The sequence below is a fragment of the Argiope bruennichi genome, chromosome 4 (genome assembly GCF_947563725.1).
Source record: "Argiope bruennichi chromosome 4, qqArgBrue1.1, whole genome shotgun sequence".
NCBI lineage: Eukaryota > Metazoa > Arthropoda > Arachnida > Araneae > Araneidae > Argiope > Argiope bruennichi.
This window is the reverse complement of record NC_079154.1, coordinates 126,340,332-126,359,028: the sequence shown is the minus strand read 5'-3', so window position 1 is coordinate 126,359,028 and position 18,697 is coordinate 126,340,332. Positions and strand designations below refer to the sequence as shown.

The 18,697-nt window shown below is 32.8% G+C and overlaps 1 protein-coding gene across 1 annotated transcript in view; it reads right to left on the bottom strand.

The window, feature by feature from the left end:
- The window catches only part of LOC129965360 (nuclear receptor coactivator 7-like), a 131,985-nt gene that overhangs the window by 60,890 nt on the left and 52,398 nt on the right, over window positions 1-18,697 (bottom strand). The window contains exons 7-10 of the mRNA XM_056079189.1: window positions 12,842-12,925; window positions 11,088-11,204; window positions 8,356-8,552; window positions 7,089-7,363 (exon numbers count right to left, since the gene is read on the bottom strand). Of these exons, the coding sequence (XP_055935164.1) occupies window positions 7,089-7,363; window positions 8,356-8,552; window positions 11,088-11,204; window positions 12,842-12,925 (673 nt within the window). The remainder of the gene's footprint in view (window positions 1-7,088; window positions 7,364-8,355; window positions 8,553-11,087; window positions 11,205-12,841; window positions 12,926-18,697) is intronic.

Sequence of the window (18,697 nt, the reverse complement as noted above, 5' to 3'; positions counted from 1 at the left end):
AATTCGAAAAGATTCCTTTTGACCTTTGGAAAAAACATTAGAAGTTTCTGGAAATTTTCCAGGTTACATTCTTGTGTCACGTATTAGGTGATCATCAATTCAAAAACGAGATGTGGAATGTCTTTTCTTTGGATACGCGATCATTCTTGCTATCTCTCTGTGACATCATGCCCAAGCATTACAATTCTTGCTCTCAAAATTTAGGTTGCGATGATGGTTCTTTTGAAACGGAATGTCCGAAACAAAGAAAGGCTCAAATATTCATTGTGAGAAGCGAAATTCATCAATCTACGCAATTTTCCCTAATTAAATGCATAGATACTTATATACAGAGGAAGTTATCAACCTACATATATTTTCCTAATGAAATATATCGAACTTAGATAAAAAAAAAAAAAGGAAGATAAATCATTTTCTATCCGGATTATTTTCCCTCGTGAATATCTGAAACACAACGAACACCCAGGTGCGTTCTCTACAAGGCCCTTAGGTTACAATACTCTCTTAATGCTTTCCGAAAAGTGTGGGAAAATTAACCTAGGCCTTTAATATTTTAGATCAATAACTAGTTCTTTTAGGTAAACAACCTCTATCTAGATTCTAAATGTTATTGACTTTGCTTTTAAAAAATTACAGCAGATTTTTTTTGTCTTGTTTATATTTCATGATAGTAGAATCCGCACAAGGTTTGACCATGATACAGCAGTGAAATCAAAACCATAAATACATAAAACCAACGGAATCTTCTTGAAACTTTCTTGCATATTTCTTAAAAAAAGTTTTTCCCCAACCCTACCGCATAAAAATTATAGAACTTGGACACATTTGAAACCCTAAATTCCATCAGTGCTCTGACTTTCATTTTCAGTCCCATACATGAGTAAACATGATGAAATATCCTTTGCCAAATTTTATTCATCTAAGTTTATACGTACAACCGACAGTCACCCTTTTTACGGATTTGGTTAAAAATCTGTAAACTATCTACATTTTAATAAATAAAATGTGTACCAAATTTCATTTATCTAAGTCTTTGCATTCTCGAGTTAAGAAGCTTGCATGCCCACAGAAGTACAGTATCAGTATCAATTTTTACTAATTTTTAGTTTCGTTTGTTTTCGTTTGGTTCGGTTGATTTTCAGTAAAAGTGCGTATATGCACCTAAAAAAATAGTCCCCTATTGGTTACATTCCCAAATATTTAATTTATCATGAAAGAATTGTTATATTTCTCTGGGTGCAACATGCACCTTGTAATTAAAAGTACCTCTACTTTGTATCACCACGCTCGACTATGTTCAATGTAAAGCCTGGTTATAGGCAAAATTTTTTTTATATTCCTCTTTAGCATATTTTCATAGTTGACTTCATGAATTATTCTTTAAAAGCTCCTGTTCCATTCTTAATTCACCCCCGCTTCATTGCCGAAAGAAACTTTTCGCAACCTCGCACGAAAAAAGAGAATACTTCTCCTCTACCCTCTATCTATTTTCGCAGATTCGCTACGAACTCAGAAAAAAATTAGTTAAAAATATCAATGAAAAAAACTAATTCCGACATTCCTTTCTCCAAATTAGAGAGCGAGTTCAATGAGTTATTTATTAAAAACGTCTTCAAAATTCATTTAATTATGTTAGACCTACAAAATAAATTTTATTAGAACGGAAATTGTTTGTTCTATTCAATGGCGGATGAAATTTTTTGCTCTATGTTATTTAGAAACTATGCTAAGAGAAAAAAAAATGTGCTGAAAGCCACCCTAGACAACAAAAAAAAAAAAAAATGCTGAATAAAAAATGTTCTATAAAATTTTGAAATGTGGATTCCGAGATGCATTGAATCAAATCGTATATCTGTATACCAATTTTCATGGTTGTATGCTCGATAGATTCATATGAACACAGCAGATACAAAAAAACATTAATTTTTATAAATATTATGTGCGAAATCTTGCAATAACAGAAAACTGTTAATGACTCACTATCAAATTGTACCTAATTATCTTGTTAATATTCTTTGTGATCCTTTCTGGTCAGTTGAGGAATATTTAGTTATGAATCTCAGTACAATGAAAAATAATTAGTGATGCTAACAGAAAAGTCCAACGGCGTGTCATTTAACAAAATATCATATACTTTATAAAAAGTCATTAAATTATCACCTCGGATAAAAGCAGCTTTCCCAATTATTTCTATCTTAAAATCTTCAAAATTTCTATCTTATTCATAAAACTGCATTTGATGTTATAAATTTTAAGTTTTATGGAAGCTGTCAATTCCATAAATTTATTTGCAAGTCAATAATATTCTATTCTTCCTTAATTGTGCTGAAAATATCCAAATAGTTTTAAACCTCTCGCAGTTTAGTAGCATCTGTAGTGTTACTAGACATTGGATTGATAGAAGAAAATATCAATACGTGGCATCCTAAATCTCCGGATCTAACACTGTTTCGGTTTATATTAAAGTGATTGCTTATAGCAATAAGTTCGCAATCTGAATCATATGATATCATATAAGCACATTTTCTCAATTCTATTAGCAGAGAGTTCAGCCGTTTTTGACTCTTATATAGTGTAAATTTCAGCCTTTATTGTCATCACAGAAACAATTTTAATGTCATGAGACCGAGCACTATTTGGATATTGGCATAGTCTCTAATGATTTTCAAACTGAATTTCATTTACTTTAAAGCAAATTAAGAAAATTTCAACCACTTTTTTTTCTTTATCACTCCCGAAATTTCAACCAATTGTATTGTAATGGCTCTCTCAGTATAACATTCACATTTGGATATTTTAAAGTCAGATATTCTACCTACACTGAAAGAAGGTGTAATTGCTTCTTTTTTGTGGTTAAAAGTGATTTTTTCAATTGTTTTTTTTTCTATAATTTTTAAGACACACTTAATAGACGCAAGATAATAATTTTCAAACAAATCGAAAATTATACAGTTTTATTCACATTTCTCCAATTTCTCCAATAATCATGTTGTTTCTTATGGCACTTGCCACGGACAAGCCCACTGTTCGAAGAGAGTCGATTTAAGCCGGAAGGGGAGTGTCTCTTGTTTTTATAGTAGCGCCAACTAGGGCCAAGAGTACGACTCAGCTACTCACGCATCACTCATTCGCTTGCACAACCCTTTTTTACATGAAGGCACATTTACACATCTCATAGATAGAACAACTATGCCCAAACGGGGACTCGAACCCGATGCGCCCAGATCACGGGGAAGATGCACTACCCCTATGCCAGGCCGCGAATCAATAATTATAACAATATGGAATGACCAGTACTTCATTTATTTTAGTTAACCAGTGCGAGCGGTCCTCTCAAAAGCTTGTCGCCTTTTTACCTAATAAAAGTGTTATCCAAGAGAATGCCTTTGATGGTATCGCGTACTATAGTTTTGAAATATTAACCTTTAGCGTGAATTTAGTATTTTTACTGAATCTATTGTGTAACCCTTGGAGAGTATTTTGGCGGTTAATCCTTGGCAATCGGTTAATAGTATCCGAAAGTGGAATTTGTATTTTATAAGCGTTTTTCCTAACTGATTGAAACAAACATTTTGCGCTGAACTACACTTGTAGTAACAAAAAATCCTTTACCAAATTTGATATACTTAAGTCACTGCATCTATAGGTTATTTATATTTCTAAAAATGCAGACCGATAAACGCTCAATCTCTTGTTGAATTAAGGTCAAAATTTAAAAATTATCTAGACTATGTATTTTTATTTTGTGTACCGAATTTTATCTATCTAGTTCTCTTAGTTTTGTAGTTATCATGTACACTTATATTCGAACAGTCGGGTTGACAGAATTGCTCTGGATAAATTTTGCTCAAAATTTGATAGAAATCTACAATTTTGTTTTAAAGACCATGTGACAAGTTTCATTTATCTAGCTCAAATAATTTTTGAGTTATCTCTGCCACAAACAGGTAATTCTTCCAAAAATACATTTTGGAACTCTAAAACGTGTAGAATGGTCAAAATCTCAAACATCGAATTTTTTGTAAAGTACAATACTTTGTCCATGCTTTTTATATGAGAACGTAAAAAGATACGTTTAAAATAAATCCATGATCATTTCAATGAAAAACAAAAATAAAAAAAATTAAGTAAGAAATTTGTTTTTTCGCAAAATGAGACATCTTTTAGATAGAATATTTAATATGAACTATTTTTCTATGAATCGAAAAGTTGAAGCAAACCGAAGCATTCAACTGAATTCAAGACAAATCTAGAATATTTTTTAAATATCAGACAAAAAAGTGAAAATTCAGACATGTCTCGATAAATCAGGAAAGTCTGGTCATCTTATGGCAAAAGAAATACTTTACTGAGTTGCCTTCTTGGAATCGATTGAAATAAAAAAGGCAGACTAACTTTACTGGGCCGACAATACGAAAATTGGAAATAACAGTAACTTACACAATCGCTTTCGTCCTAAACAAAATCATGAATAAAACATTAATATCGGTTTCAGGCTCTTTTTCTCCGAAAAGCGAGACAAAAAAAAAAAAAAAAAAAAAAATCTCTTCCTTCTCCGGTGCTTCCTATTATTTTTCGAAAACATCAGAAAACACTCTTTCTGCCAAGAACGCCGAGCCAACTCATTATCAAAACAAAGGGAGTTTTTAAAACTAGGTTCGAATTCTTATTCACGTTCAATCGAGCGTGGCGTTCGAGGAGCAAATCTTGGACCCGAGTAAAAATAATCCCTCTACGTGCGGCGGTTTTGTGAGAGCCGAAATAAATTACTTCTCCTCCTTTCGAGTCAATCTGTTTCGTTCCCTGTGACCGTGGGTCAGTGGCGCGGGGCATCGATTCCGCGGAGACAACGCGCGAACATTTTCCAGAGAGTTCTCGCCACAGAAAAAGAAAGAATTCGGCCGAGTATCGATCCACCGTCCGAAATATTCGGCTCGGCTGGTTTTCTCTCTATTGCCACACGCTGCCGTCCACGATAAAAACCTTTGTTCGAAAAGGTCGACCGGATGGAAAACGATCGTCTGCCAAAGAAAAAATTCCGTCTCTCTCTCGTGTTTTTAACTTCTACGACTACGTATGCAGAAATTGGCCTGCGACGCGCCTTTGCACAGGATGGTAGGCATGTGCCGCGGGGCAAGTGAAGCGAAAGAGAAAAGTATTCTTCCAAGAATTCGAAACCTTTTTGCTTCTGGATCCAAACTACGCCTAAAATAATTTATTTAGATTTTCTTCCCTATATATGCGTTGTAACATAGACCAAAGTCTCAACTGAGAAATATGTGTGGCGCAGTTTAGCCAAGATAGGCTCTTGTGCCATTAAACCCCAACCTCAACTTCAACCCAACTGAGATTCCAGACCCTGCATGGTATAACAAAAAAAAACTATATTGGGGTCATAAATCTCTCTTAGGAGGTTCTCTGAGATTTTTCAACATATCCAAGCAAATATATTTCAGAAATAATCGTATCCCAAAATGAATCATTTGAAATCTCTCATTTCTGATGGGATATCTTTCTCGTTATTATTAATCAATATTTTCGATTTATCTTTCTTTTTGTGTCAGAGTATCGACATCCATTGGCATACACGCGTCAAAAAATGAAGAGCAGTTGAACGAACATCTTTGACAAAGTGCCAAAAAAATTGTGAAAAATAACTTTAAAAAACATTCAGATTTATAAAAATTAAAATTGCTGAAATTATTTAATAAATTTAATAACTAATTTTAAATAAGTATTAAAATTATTAATAATTATTTTTAAAAATATTTCAACCCAGTACTTTTTTTCCCCATATTTATTTTACAATTCTGTGTTCACTGCAAAATGGTCTCATGGACGTAAGATAGCTTTTTTTTTGTTACAATAGTGAAGAAAGAGATCGCCATGTGAAAATTTTTAAGAAACTTTTAAACAATCCATTAAAGTATTACATTATTACAAAGGAAAATAAATTTTATTAGTTTGGAAAATTATATTAATATTGTTTCGAACAGAGATAATTTTGTAAATAATTTTTATTTATTCATGTCGTCGAAGATTGGCGGAAGAATGTTTCGTTGAAATTTTCGCCCATAGTTTAGGAAGTTTAGTATTATTTAGGATCACATCTCCAAATGGGACTCTTGCAGGAAAAATTGCTGAATTGTAGAACTTTCAGAAATTTTCTTTCAAATCCAGTGATAATAGCGCTCAAGAACAAATTCAGAAATATCCATGAGTTGAAATATTTCAATATGAAGTTATCAAATATTCTTAATTAATAAAATTCCTTTCTATTCTTAATAAAATTTTGTTTGACTCTGTATATAAAGAAATACATCTGGAAACAAGAAATAATTTTTCGTATATCACGGAAAAATAAATTTAAAAAATCTTGCGAATTTTTCCTTGAAGTTGAGGAGAGAAGAAAACTTGTCATTAAACCTATTTCCATTGACAGATGAAAACTCTTGAATGCAGGAGGAATTACTTGTTATAAATAGGCATATTTGATTGCGGTGCTTGGTAACCAGTCACTCAAAGTTTGCACGTTGTGGTCTTGTGATGAATTGTCGATTTCTTTTTCGTTAGTTGAGAAATGTTGACAAACATGTCAATGATAGACCCTAAAGCAAATATCAAAGCATAGCAATTTGCATGATATTTACTAGTTTTCAAAACATAAATATATATGAACATTTACATTCTAACAGCAAATTTTAGGTACCCAGGTAGGGCCACGTCGGATTGAGGACAATGGTTTCAGTACAAGGGGACCGTGGGTTCTAGATATATTCTCAACAAAGAACTAGCATGTACTAGAACCAGTTGCACATTAAGTTCCATGGAGCTAAATGCTCTCCCACTGCTCTAGCTTTAAATTTTAAAGATTGAAAGGTTACTTAGATTCGCCTGACTCCATTTCAAAATGACCACATGAAATTGTTTTCAAAAAGATTCAAAACGTAATGTTACTTTAATCACGCTAAACTTAATAGCCGAATGATTGCTTCGTTGCAACTGCTAATGATCATAAAACTTAAGGGAAACTTGTAAATTTGTAATTGCTTATTATGAATAAATAAGCAATTTTCTATAATTCTTACCTTTAGTAAGTGACTGGCTTTCAGGAGGAGGAGTATCTTTCTGCGGAGGAATGATTTCAGTAAGAGGAGCGGGTTCAGGAACTATGGGTTCTGGGGTGGTCTGAGAAATGTCTTCTTCTGAAGCAGGAGGTGTCTCGGGAAGCTTTTTTTCTGCTGTGGAATCGATCTCTATGGAAGGGGCCTTCGCATGTAATGGGGGAACTGTATCGTTCTCTTCATCAGCAGATGTGTCTTCAACGTCGATCATTTTACCATAGTATACGTCTACTTTGGGCCTATCAGAAATAGACAGAAATGAACTCACTCGATATTTGGACTAAACAGGTTACAAATAATAATTTACAATTTTTGAAAGATTTACAATAAACTGGAATAAAAAAAGTATATCATTAAAGAGTAATTATATTTCAGATAGACATTTTTTTTCTTTTGTTAAGATGCAAATAGGAGAAAATTACTAATAAGCAGAATGCATATTTAATTCTAAAAGTCTCTCATACTGACATAAACAGTTACAGGAGAATGTCTCTCGCGAACACTTGCAACAAAAAGTATAAGCACGTAAAATTTTGATGATTTTTTGATAGAATTTGATGATATTTGCCAAAGAATATAAAAACATAATATGCAAAACAGGTCACCATCCGAACAGTAGAATCTAGGCCAATATTCTTGATGATCAGTTAGAAGGACAATATTGAAAGTTGCTTCGTTTTCTATACACCTTGTGGCGTGTGATTAATACTTGATAGTAACCCGTCCACCATAGCAGGTCAACTTTTAGACACTATTAGACCGAATTTAGACTTAGCCATTGCCATATCCATATTAAAAATCCATATTAAAATCTTATTTTAACCTGAATCGGTCTCCGGTAAAAAAAAATATCAAATTTTGTCCTTGAGTAAAAGAAAGTTAGGTGGCGATAATGGACATAATCGTTTAATCTCGTTAATATTGTCTGTCAAAGAAGCAAGAGATATTAACTGAAATCAACCATTCCAAGCATTCATTTACTTCCAGCTATGCTAAGTGTTAAATATTTTAGCATGAGGCTTTTTTTTTTTTAATTTTAAAGCTCTCCTTTTTGTGAATGCTTCAAAACTTCCACTCACTTCAAAGCATGCAATAATGCATCGCGCAACAAAAATCAGTTTATCACAAGCCTTCACCGCGTTTCAATGAAAATTACCCATATACCATAAACCGTCTGTCATTGCTATGAGGCTAAACCAATTAAGATTAAACCATTAAAAGATTTACATACCTGGCTTCGGCATCTTGAGCAGCGTGTTGCACTTTCATATGGGCGATGTCGAAATAGATGGCAACTCTCATGAGCATGTCGAGGGGTGCAATGACGCCATAGCTCTCCACACCGTGCTCAATAACCAGGGGGTCGGATACATTGGGATCGAACATTACGGCATTGGGAGTGATGATGAGGACTCCAGACACGACACCCTGCCAACAAAAAAGATGTATAAAGGGAAAAAAGTCAATGTAAATTTCTAAACTGAAAGTCGGCATTTTTGCTCCAACCAATTGAAATTCTGGAATTATTCCTTAGGAAAAATGTTTAAGGCTATGAATTGAAAATTGCTTTTGATGCCCTATTTGCATAGCCATAATTATGCAAGTAGAGCAATATTTTATCGACTTGCAAAATTTTGAATTTATGAGTTCGTATAATATTATTATGTTCAGATAATAAATTCATAAAATCTGATATCTTCGCAACTGGACTAAAATTTGTTAAAATCTAATTTTAATAATTCATAACTCTTCCCCGTGATCTGGGCGTCCCGGGTTCGAATCCCGGTTCAGGCATGGTTGTTCTTCATCTGTGTTCTATCTGTGAGGTGTGTGAATGTGCCCCCCCCCCTGTTAAAAGGGGTTGTGCAAGCGAATGTGTGAGTTTCATCTTCATATGAGCTAGAAGTCAGACTTCTGCCCTCGGATGCTCAGGGGTCTTTACCCTCAGAAGCTACTGCACCCCCATTCCGTGGTAGCGCGGACACGACATCATCAATAATTCATAACTGCCATTTATGACATGATATTTTTAAGACATTTGTAGCTTTATTTTTTGCTATTTTCAGTCGTTATTATGCTGTTGTAGTTATATTAGCAAACATTTAGTTTTATTATAATAGTGTAAAGAAAGAGCTATCGGCATTGAAATAGGTTCTTTATAAATGCTATTTTGATGTGTATTTTCTTAAAATACAAATCTTCTCGAAATGATTTTTTCCTTTCAGCGTCTGGATTTAATGTGTTTGGTACCGATATATGATCAATAATTGCATCGTCAACTAATCATTTTAACACAGGACGTTTCTCTCTATTTTCAAGGAATTTTGAATGGTAACAAAAGAATTAAAACATTCCTTTTCCGAAGTCTTACAGAATTTTCATCATTATGATAATTTATTAACCTCTCCTCTTATAATTTTATCTCGATATGGCATGTCTGTGTACTAAAATTCGATTTTTAAAAAAAACAGAATCGACAGAAAAAAATTCCAGGTTGCATGAATAATGTGAATTTTGGTGGACAAAAATTTGAAGAAATCGAAATTTTATAATAGTCAATAGTAAAGGACTGAATCCATCATAAGTAAGATTGTACCCTATCGAAATATTACATTTTAATGGTATTTTTTATCATAGGCTGCATTTTTCTAATACTAACTTTTGGAAAAAGAGTGTCTAGACTTTTTTGAATCTCAGCCAACTGTATAAAACTCTCAACTATCATGTTTTTATTTTGTCTACTTATTTATTTTGGTAAAATAGCTTTTAGTAGCTCTTTCAGCCTCACTATTATTACTATTTTTTATTATACTGTAGATTAGAAAATAAAACAAATTTTAAAGTGGACTTCCATTTTTTTTTTCATTAATATTCACTTAGTAAGAACTCTATGAACTGATAGCGATAAACTGTCGCATTTCCTTATTTGTTATCCACGTAATTCAGGAAGCCGTTGTGGCCTGGTGGTAAGGTCTCGGCTTGTGAGCCGTAGGGTTTCAGGTTTATGACCCGATTCCAGCGAAGAACCGTCGTGTAAGGGGGTCTGTTGCACGTTATATCCTTCAGACCAAACGTCCTCCCGCTGGTGTGGAGCGGTGTGGAGAGGGGGTGCCAGCTCAGGTGTCGTAATTGTCATCTCAAAATCATCATGGTCCGTCTCAAAATAGCCCTAGTGTTGCTTTACAACGGAACGTTAATATAGCTAAACTAAACTAAACTAAACAGTATATCGTGCCGACCGTCTGCGCGAAACATCGCAATGACGAAGATGGTGAACTGTAAAAAGAGGCCAGTTATTGATTCAAAAAAGGGAATTATAAGAATAATGTCAACAGGGATGGATTACATTAATTCTACCAAGATTAATACTTGTTATGGTATTTATCGCACTATTGAAATTTTTTGTAAAGTAATTACTTAAACATTCTTAAATTAAAATTTCTAAATGATAACAAATAAGTATTTTAAGAAGTATATATGTATGAGGTTATGCGAAAATGTACATTATTTCATTAATGTATGGAAAAAAAGCAGATATGTAGGTGAGAATTACATATCCATTCTAAGATATGATGCCGTGCGCTACTACTCACATAAGATGTTACAGTAGAGAGAAATTTTCTTATAACCTATAAAATGTATTTATTGGTTTATGGATAGATTGCAGCAGTTAATCAGAAATTCCCAATATAATTCTAAAACTTTAACACTTCCCAGACATTTATTTGATCCATCTAAGGAAGGATTCATACAGCTCAGTAGTTGTAGTTGTAGGAAGTTCATTAACCCCCATTTTTCTGTGGATTCTAACGCTGGATTACCATAGCGATAGTGCATAATCAATAATCTAATTCTTCTTCTTCTTCTACGCTTTAATAGATTTTTCTTCCGATAGCAGATCCCAAAATTTAAGATACTATACAAAAAATACTGAATTATTGTTTTGTTGGAGAGATGAATCACCTGCCCATCCGTGAAATGTCGCGCCTTGACTTTCAGGAATCTGTGCGCTCTCTCGCTGGCACGTCTGTAGGGAATGCGCAGGGCATCCGTGACACTCGGCCTCCTCTCCTGGTCATCCTGCAATGCAAAACATGACAATTACTGGAAGTACGAGACCTTGCTGAAATAAATTGTTTGTCATGGGAAAATTGTTTGTTATATTTATTGCCCTAACTTAATTTGTAATTAGGAATCAAAAGCTTTGAAATTTAATAAGTAATAATTGTAGAATTTAATGACATTCTCCTCTAAAACACACAACGAAAACTGATAGAAAATTGGTAACTCCCCCTCTTTTGTTGAAGAAGAAAATTTTATTTGTTCTTGGCTTTTTTCGAGATGAATGACAAATCCATAATTTTTTTTCCCTGGCTGGTAGTATTGCTTCCAGAATTAACAGGAATGGAATAACAATAAATAATAAGGGTGGTAAACACTCGAGGAAGACAAGCAAAATAAATCCTCGCTATAATCAATGAAAAAATCAAAGAAATAATCTTTTATTTTTTTCAGTATAGGTTATATTAAATTTAATTTAAATTAAATATGAGAAATTTTCAAAATCACGAAAATATGTTCCTCAGTGACACTGTATTAATCATTCTGAGTAAGAATTTTTAAATTTTCTTCGTCAGCTTCTTCCGAGAATTATTCGGTATATAAATGTTCAAGAGCGAGTTATTCAAAATATCATCTCCTATAATGATTTTCGATCTCTCGACCAAAAAATTATTCCAGGAAGAAGAAAAAAAGTTGAAATTCAGTAATCAAGCCAATTTTTGATGACTGAGTGAGAATTGAACTTCTATCCAGAAAGCGTACTTACTCTACATAGACTCAGTCAAATAGTAGTCTTAAGGAGCAATACCTTGTGAATACCGCAAATAAGACTATACATTTTAGCAAAATTATTCAAAAATTTGTTTTACTGGTCTATTAACATGTTGGTAAAAATTGCTATATTGAAATAAAATTGTTTCCACTATATTCTGGACGTTTTTCCTTCAATGGATCGTTCAAGTTGATTAACGTTTGCTTGCGTCATTTGCCATTTATAGTTTGATTGGGTTGCAACAGTTCATAATAAGCTTTCGCCTTTAGTATTGTCCTTTTCATGTGTATTGAAATAGTGAGTTTAAATCGCCGACAATAATTTTTTGCAAGTTGTAATTGATCGGATATTTTTCACATAAATGTCCAACAGCAGCCAATATATTTATGCTATAGTTTTCTTTGCAATAAAGTAATGTAACAGAGCTCCCTGCAAATTTGATTTGATTGGCACAAAACTCGACATATTTTCTAAACTAAAAAAATAATTTTTTTAATATTAACCAGAGATCGTACATAATTTTTTTTGTCAAATCTTTCAAATGCGACTTTTCGATTTGTTTGTGGTAAGCAGTACTACTAACGCCATCTATTAAAAATGGGAGAAGTTATATTTATACAACCAAGATAATTTTTTTGTAAACTTTTCGGGGTATCATATTTAAATTCATGAACTAAATATTATATAAAAGTCATCAAAAACTTTCCAGATTTTATGTTAAATCTAGATCTCATAAAAACTCATGTTTATTCTTCATAAATCGAAAGTGACAGATTGTTAAATAGCATCATATTTCTTTACAGGAATTCAGGTAGCCGAAAATATCCCGTTATCATATATGCATTAATAGTTTGACGCAGAGAGCACCGAAAGAATATTTTACCTGAGGTGGTAAAAGAGTGTCAGATGATTCCTGATCATCCCCTGTCTCTGTTTCTTTGTTCTTTTTCTCCGGAACATAAAGAAGCTGTAGCAGAAGAAACATAAATAATCAATTAACTCATTTTCAAACAAGAAAGCGTCATAAATTGAACTTATTTTCTGATAACAGGAAAGTTATTTTGTACAAGGTAATACATTTTTTCTGGAATTAATTATAAAATTTTACAAAAATCAGTAGTAAAAAATTAAATAAGTTTCTTTAAATTTTTTTTTCTTTTAATCATTGTTTTAAAAAAATGTCACATAACAAAACCCAATCAGAGATAGCCTCATCACATGTCTTCAAATTCTCTTTCGTAAGGGCAGTGATGTCACAGGTGAGATCAAGAACAAATTAGTGCATAAGAAATAATACAATGGCGTTGAAACAAGCTAAACGCAATCCAAAATTGTAAAAATTAAGTGTGAAAATTTTAAAACATTATTCTGGTTATTTTCTTGCCACATCTCTAAATATGTCACAAGCTAAACACAATGCATAATATTGTAATAAATTTAATATGTTACAGCATTTTAGTATCATTCCGGTTATAAAATACCCTTTACGATTATTCTAGTTATAAAATACCAGACGCCTTTTAAAAATGTTTTCAAGAATTTTCTGTTGATTCTTCTAATAGAGTTTAAAAAGGAACATCGAACAGTAAAAATGGTTGACTTATTTATGAAGCAGTTCTGACGATTCTGCATGCTCTTTCTTAAAAGAAAGAGGTTTAAAACTGGCTTATGGTTTTTACTTAGATTGGACATTCACCAGAAAGTTCTCGGAAGATGAATAAATATTCCAAATCCAATTTTTTCCCCTTTATTTCCAACCGTCACTTATTTCAGATGCAAGAAGGAATTGAATTTTCCGTTTTTCTCTCCTTCTCAACCCCCCTCCTTTTTCCCTCAGTCCTTCTTTTCAGATGAGGGGGAAAAAACCGCCGGCATGAGCGAAAAAAGCGCATTTCTCATTCGTATTACATATCCCAATCCCTTTTCAATTCAATCGTAAATGAGATTTTATCAACTGAAATATTTATGAATGGAAAACTGTTATAAATGGGGAATAGAAATGCTTCAAATTCGAGATTTTTTTTTCTGTCTCTCCAGTAAAAAAGTGAGAAATTATAGCTAAAGAGACTCGGCTTCATTTTATCCTTTTGACTCCTTAACTAGTGCATGCAAGTAGCAAACTTTTTCCTTACCCCTCTTCAACATTTAAGCGTACTTATCGAAAGTGACAGTTTTAAAAGAAGTCGTGGTTTTAACGCGAACATTTTTCAAAATTATTTTTTGATTGGTTTAATAGTGTTTCATTTCAAAGTTAGATATTTCATAAACATGTTATGTTGATTTCCTTACCTCTTCTTAGAGTGCAGGGTGAGAAATCAAGCAAGGAAAAAAATGGATATCTACTTCGCATTTAAATCTAAATTACTCGAATTTCGTTTATTTTTTTCTCTGGATTAAAATTTCATCTGTAGTGATTTTGAAAATTTAGTCAATTTTGTGCAAATAAGTAATAGCTTGTCTTTAAGTAACTTTTCATGTGAATACACTGTTGATATTAAATATATCTTTATTAAATATCAACTAAAAAATGACAAATAACGCCCGTGAATTTTTCGCAATAAAAAGATTAATGATATAATATAATAGGATAAAGATGATTTGTCTTAAATTCTACGGTAGCAATCTACTCATGTTTACTATTCATACGAGCAGCATGACAAAAATACTTTCAAGCATTAAATAAAAGTGTAATCCGACGTATAAAAGTCGCCTTAAAACAACATTTTAAAATAAAAAAAAAGAAATGTTTAATCCGTTATCTTAGATGTAAACCATTTAACAGAATCGTCAATTCTAACTTCGATTTCAAACTAGATAAATCTAAATTAAAATCTCTGAGGTCCTGTAAGCCGATGCGTGTTCATGGAGTACTTGAATTTAAAAGTTCTTTATCACTGGACATTCCTATTGCAAATACAATTATTTAATAAATTTTCAAATGCCATATATTCGTAAAATTTTTCGTAAGATATTTAATGATATTTATAAGTAGTATGACAAAAAAAATAAAAACAAACTCCGGAAAAGTGTTAAGTGAATCTCTTCATTTTATTTTAATATTACATTTGTCTGTCAGTTTCCTGGTTCCGTTCAGAAACCTTGTTGACCTGATGGGACTTCAAGGTTATTGGCATCATAAGTTTCAACTTACTAGAAAACTAAATTGTAATTCTTATGGAGTTTTTCAAAGAATCGCTTTGATTTTTTTTTTATGAAAATTTTTTATGGATCTGAGGATTTTTTTTTTTTTTTCGGAGAGGGAGAGGTCTTTCTGAACATCTTGATTTCTTATAAACTATGGCTTACTTTTTTATTTGATTGGCTATTTGACTTTGAATTATTTAAGGTTTTTCCCAATGTAGACAACTGTAGAAATTCATGCATTTTATAACAAAACGTAATGAAATGCATCTTTTGATGGCAGGTTTTAATCTCTAAGCCCTCTGCAAGAGGTCGAATTGTAAAACACTGTAAAACATTTCTAAATTTTGCGTAGAATAATATGCTACTTCAAAGATACAAAGGACCAGCTTACAATTGTCTTCATCTTTCTGAACGTCATCTTTTCGTTAGAGGATGGGGGCGAACGAATCGAAACATTTTCCCTTTCCTTATATATGGAATGCTTGTAGGCTGATTGGCAGATTTTAATACCATCATTCATTCGCCAAATTTCGCATTTAACACATTTTCGAATTGGTATTTTTTACTAAAGTCTTGACCAAAGTATTGAAAGGAAATATTTTCAATAAAGAGGTCAAATTTCTAGTTCCAGTAGTTACTAACTGAGGCATCATTCCCTTTTTCAACTCCGTGGAATTTTGGCAACATTTTAGAGTCAATATTCTTAGTTTCAAATTCGTAAAAAACATAAATGCCAAATTTGGTATCAATTCATAATCCATATTAACACAAAATTTAGGTTATAAGGAGATGTCGTTGATATTAAAAAAACATTTCTGAATAAAAAATATAAATGTTTGATTTTTATGAGCTACTTATGTTCTTGATGAATGCTTCCATAACGTTAAAAAGTAAGTTTTGAATTAAAGCAAAAGTAAATACCCATGAAGGCCATCTAAAAAACAACTATATATTTTGTTCTCTAGTACCAATGAACAGTGAGTGGTTTTTTTTTTCTTGCATTGTCACTAGAGAACTTAAAATTCCTTCCATGCACATCGCAGTGCTGTGTAAGCATTGATTTACTCAAATAAGTAGGAAGACGGGCCGAAAAGCAATTTTGTGGCTTCATATGCTTAAAATCCTTCACTGACACTTAGATATTCTAAGCAGCTTTATGACATTGTTAATCTATACCTAAGCCATCGCTCCAGGTTTAATCGAAAAAAGGTTGAAATGTTAACTCGAAAACAAATTTTTATTTAATTGTTACTATGTTCATCTATTTGATGCGATGCATCATACATTTTCTTGAAAAATAGTTTACATATAAAGAGAGAGGTTTCGCAAAAATAAAATGCTTAAAAACAGTTTATTATTGATTATTATAAACTTATTTTAAAGAAATATTCTGAAATAAAGAACAAAGGTACGTTAAGTTTTAGAACTAATTATTAAGTCTTTTTTGGGGGAGAGGGGGGTAGACGTAGAAAGAAACACTGATTCAGTGAAAGGTGTACTTAATTTCCTTGAACCATGTGAAAGGGATGTTTCAATTAGATAAATATTAATGTCCTTTCAATATTTAGTTTTGTGTTATAATAGTTTTATGTAAAAACTTATTTAATTTTGTGTGCAGAGATTTATCAAATCCTCAAAGGTCCATGCCATTACAGCTAAGAGGAAATCTGGTTTGTTTAATAAGAAGGCAGTTATAAAAGGTAAGGCACTCGTTTGAAATCTGGTGGCCACTGCTCAATAGCGATGATATGAAATTTGTCCTGGATTTCTTAATTCAATATATCGCTGCTATTTTAAAATGGCAAGATTTCAAAACAGAACTCACTTTTGGATGGACTAATTTGTTTTGCTAAATGACAACTCTGCCATTGGGCTACCATTAGAGTTGCAGCACTCCTTACATTTAAAATTTATTATTCACCCCTTTATTTCATAATATGTAGCTAATTTTCCTTGCTGATTATTCATTATCTTATACAAGCATTTAATATTGCGAAAGAATTAGTATTAAACCTTATGGACCAATAATTCGGTATCAGTATTTAAATTATGAATTACTTGAAACTTATATCTCACTTGAAACTGTCTGAATTTAATCTCAAATTTGAAACTGGGGCTTTAAAAATTTTTTAACAATAGCGAAGTTCTCGCAATGGGAATCTTTTTTTTTAATTTGAAACTTTTTATTACTTCATCTTAACCACCTTCTTTTTTTATTTTATATTTATTTCATTCATTCATTCGAAGAAAATACATCTATTTGAGAACGTATTTTTCTTTACTTTTTTTGTATCATTCAAATATCCAGCTAACATACATTGTTTTCCATAATAGAAAGAAAATTAGCACATTTTAGGATCTCTTTTTATGATATAATTTATTCCAAACTGCACCCATTTATATATATATATGGTATAGTAGGTCGTATGTAAATAGTGGAGGGTGTTCAATCAATCAGCGTAACGCGATGCTATAGCCAGTGTTTGTATAAGACAAAAGGTGTTCTGAAGAGCCTATCACATCGATTCTTGCTATTACAATGGCAGGTTATCAAGATTTAAGTGATTTTCAACGGGGTCTAATCGTCGGCGCAAGAAAGATGGAGCACAGCATTTCCTAAGTAGCGATGAAATCATTTCAAGGGTGTACCATGAATATCAGGTTTCCAGTAAAGCTCCAAATCTCTAACGGCGGTGCTGCTAGAAAAAGAGCTTAATAGAACGAGATCACCAACGGCTGAAAAGAATCATTACACGAGATAAACGTTCAACACTTCCCCAAATTTCTGCGGATTTGAATGAAGGCCCATCAACAAGTGACAGCACATGCACTGTGCAACGTATCCTAATTGATATTGGCTTTTTCCGCCACAGGCCATCTCGTGTACCATTGTTGACTCAGAGGCACAAAGCTCTGCGTCTTGCTTGAGTTCGACAGCACCGTCATTGGGCTCTTAATGATTAGAAAAATGTTGTCTGGTCTGACGAGTCATGTTTTCAATTGTATCGGGTGGATGACCGTGTCTGTGTGTAGAGAAATGTGTACAATGTGTGCCAGATGTGTACAATTCCAACAGGATAATGTGCCGAATGGCTTCAGGAGCTCTCTTCTGAGTTTCTTTCCCTCTGTTGGCCACCTAATTCCCCTGACAGGAACATTATGGAGCATATCTGAGATGTTTTGCAATATGCTGCCCTTAGGAGATCTCCACCACCTCGCACTTTCATTGCTTTATGGACTGCCATACAGAAATCATGGTGTGAACTGTCTACAGAATATCTTCACAAATTAGTTGAATTCATGCCATGCCATGTTGCAGCTCTTATGAATGCTCGTGGGGGTATTTCTCTGTTTTCGTATTTACAGATTGTATTTCTCAGAAAAGAAGGATTTTATTTTGCTTAAAGTAAGCCCCAACTGTAAAATACTAGATATCGAACATGTAGTTGTTTATATAACTCCCCGAATAATGGCATGGCTGCTTATTATTACTTTTAAATACTCTCCACATTGCCGAATTTAGAATGTTCAATTCTGGAACTGATTCTTTCTACAATACACTGTGGTAACTTGATAAGCAACCCACAGTATCAAA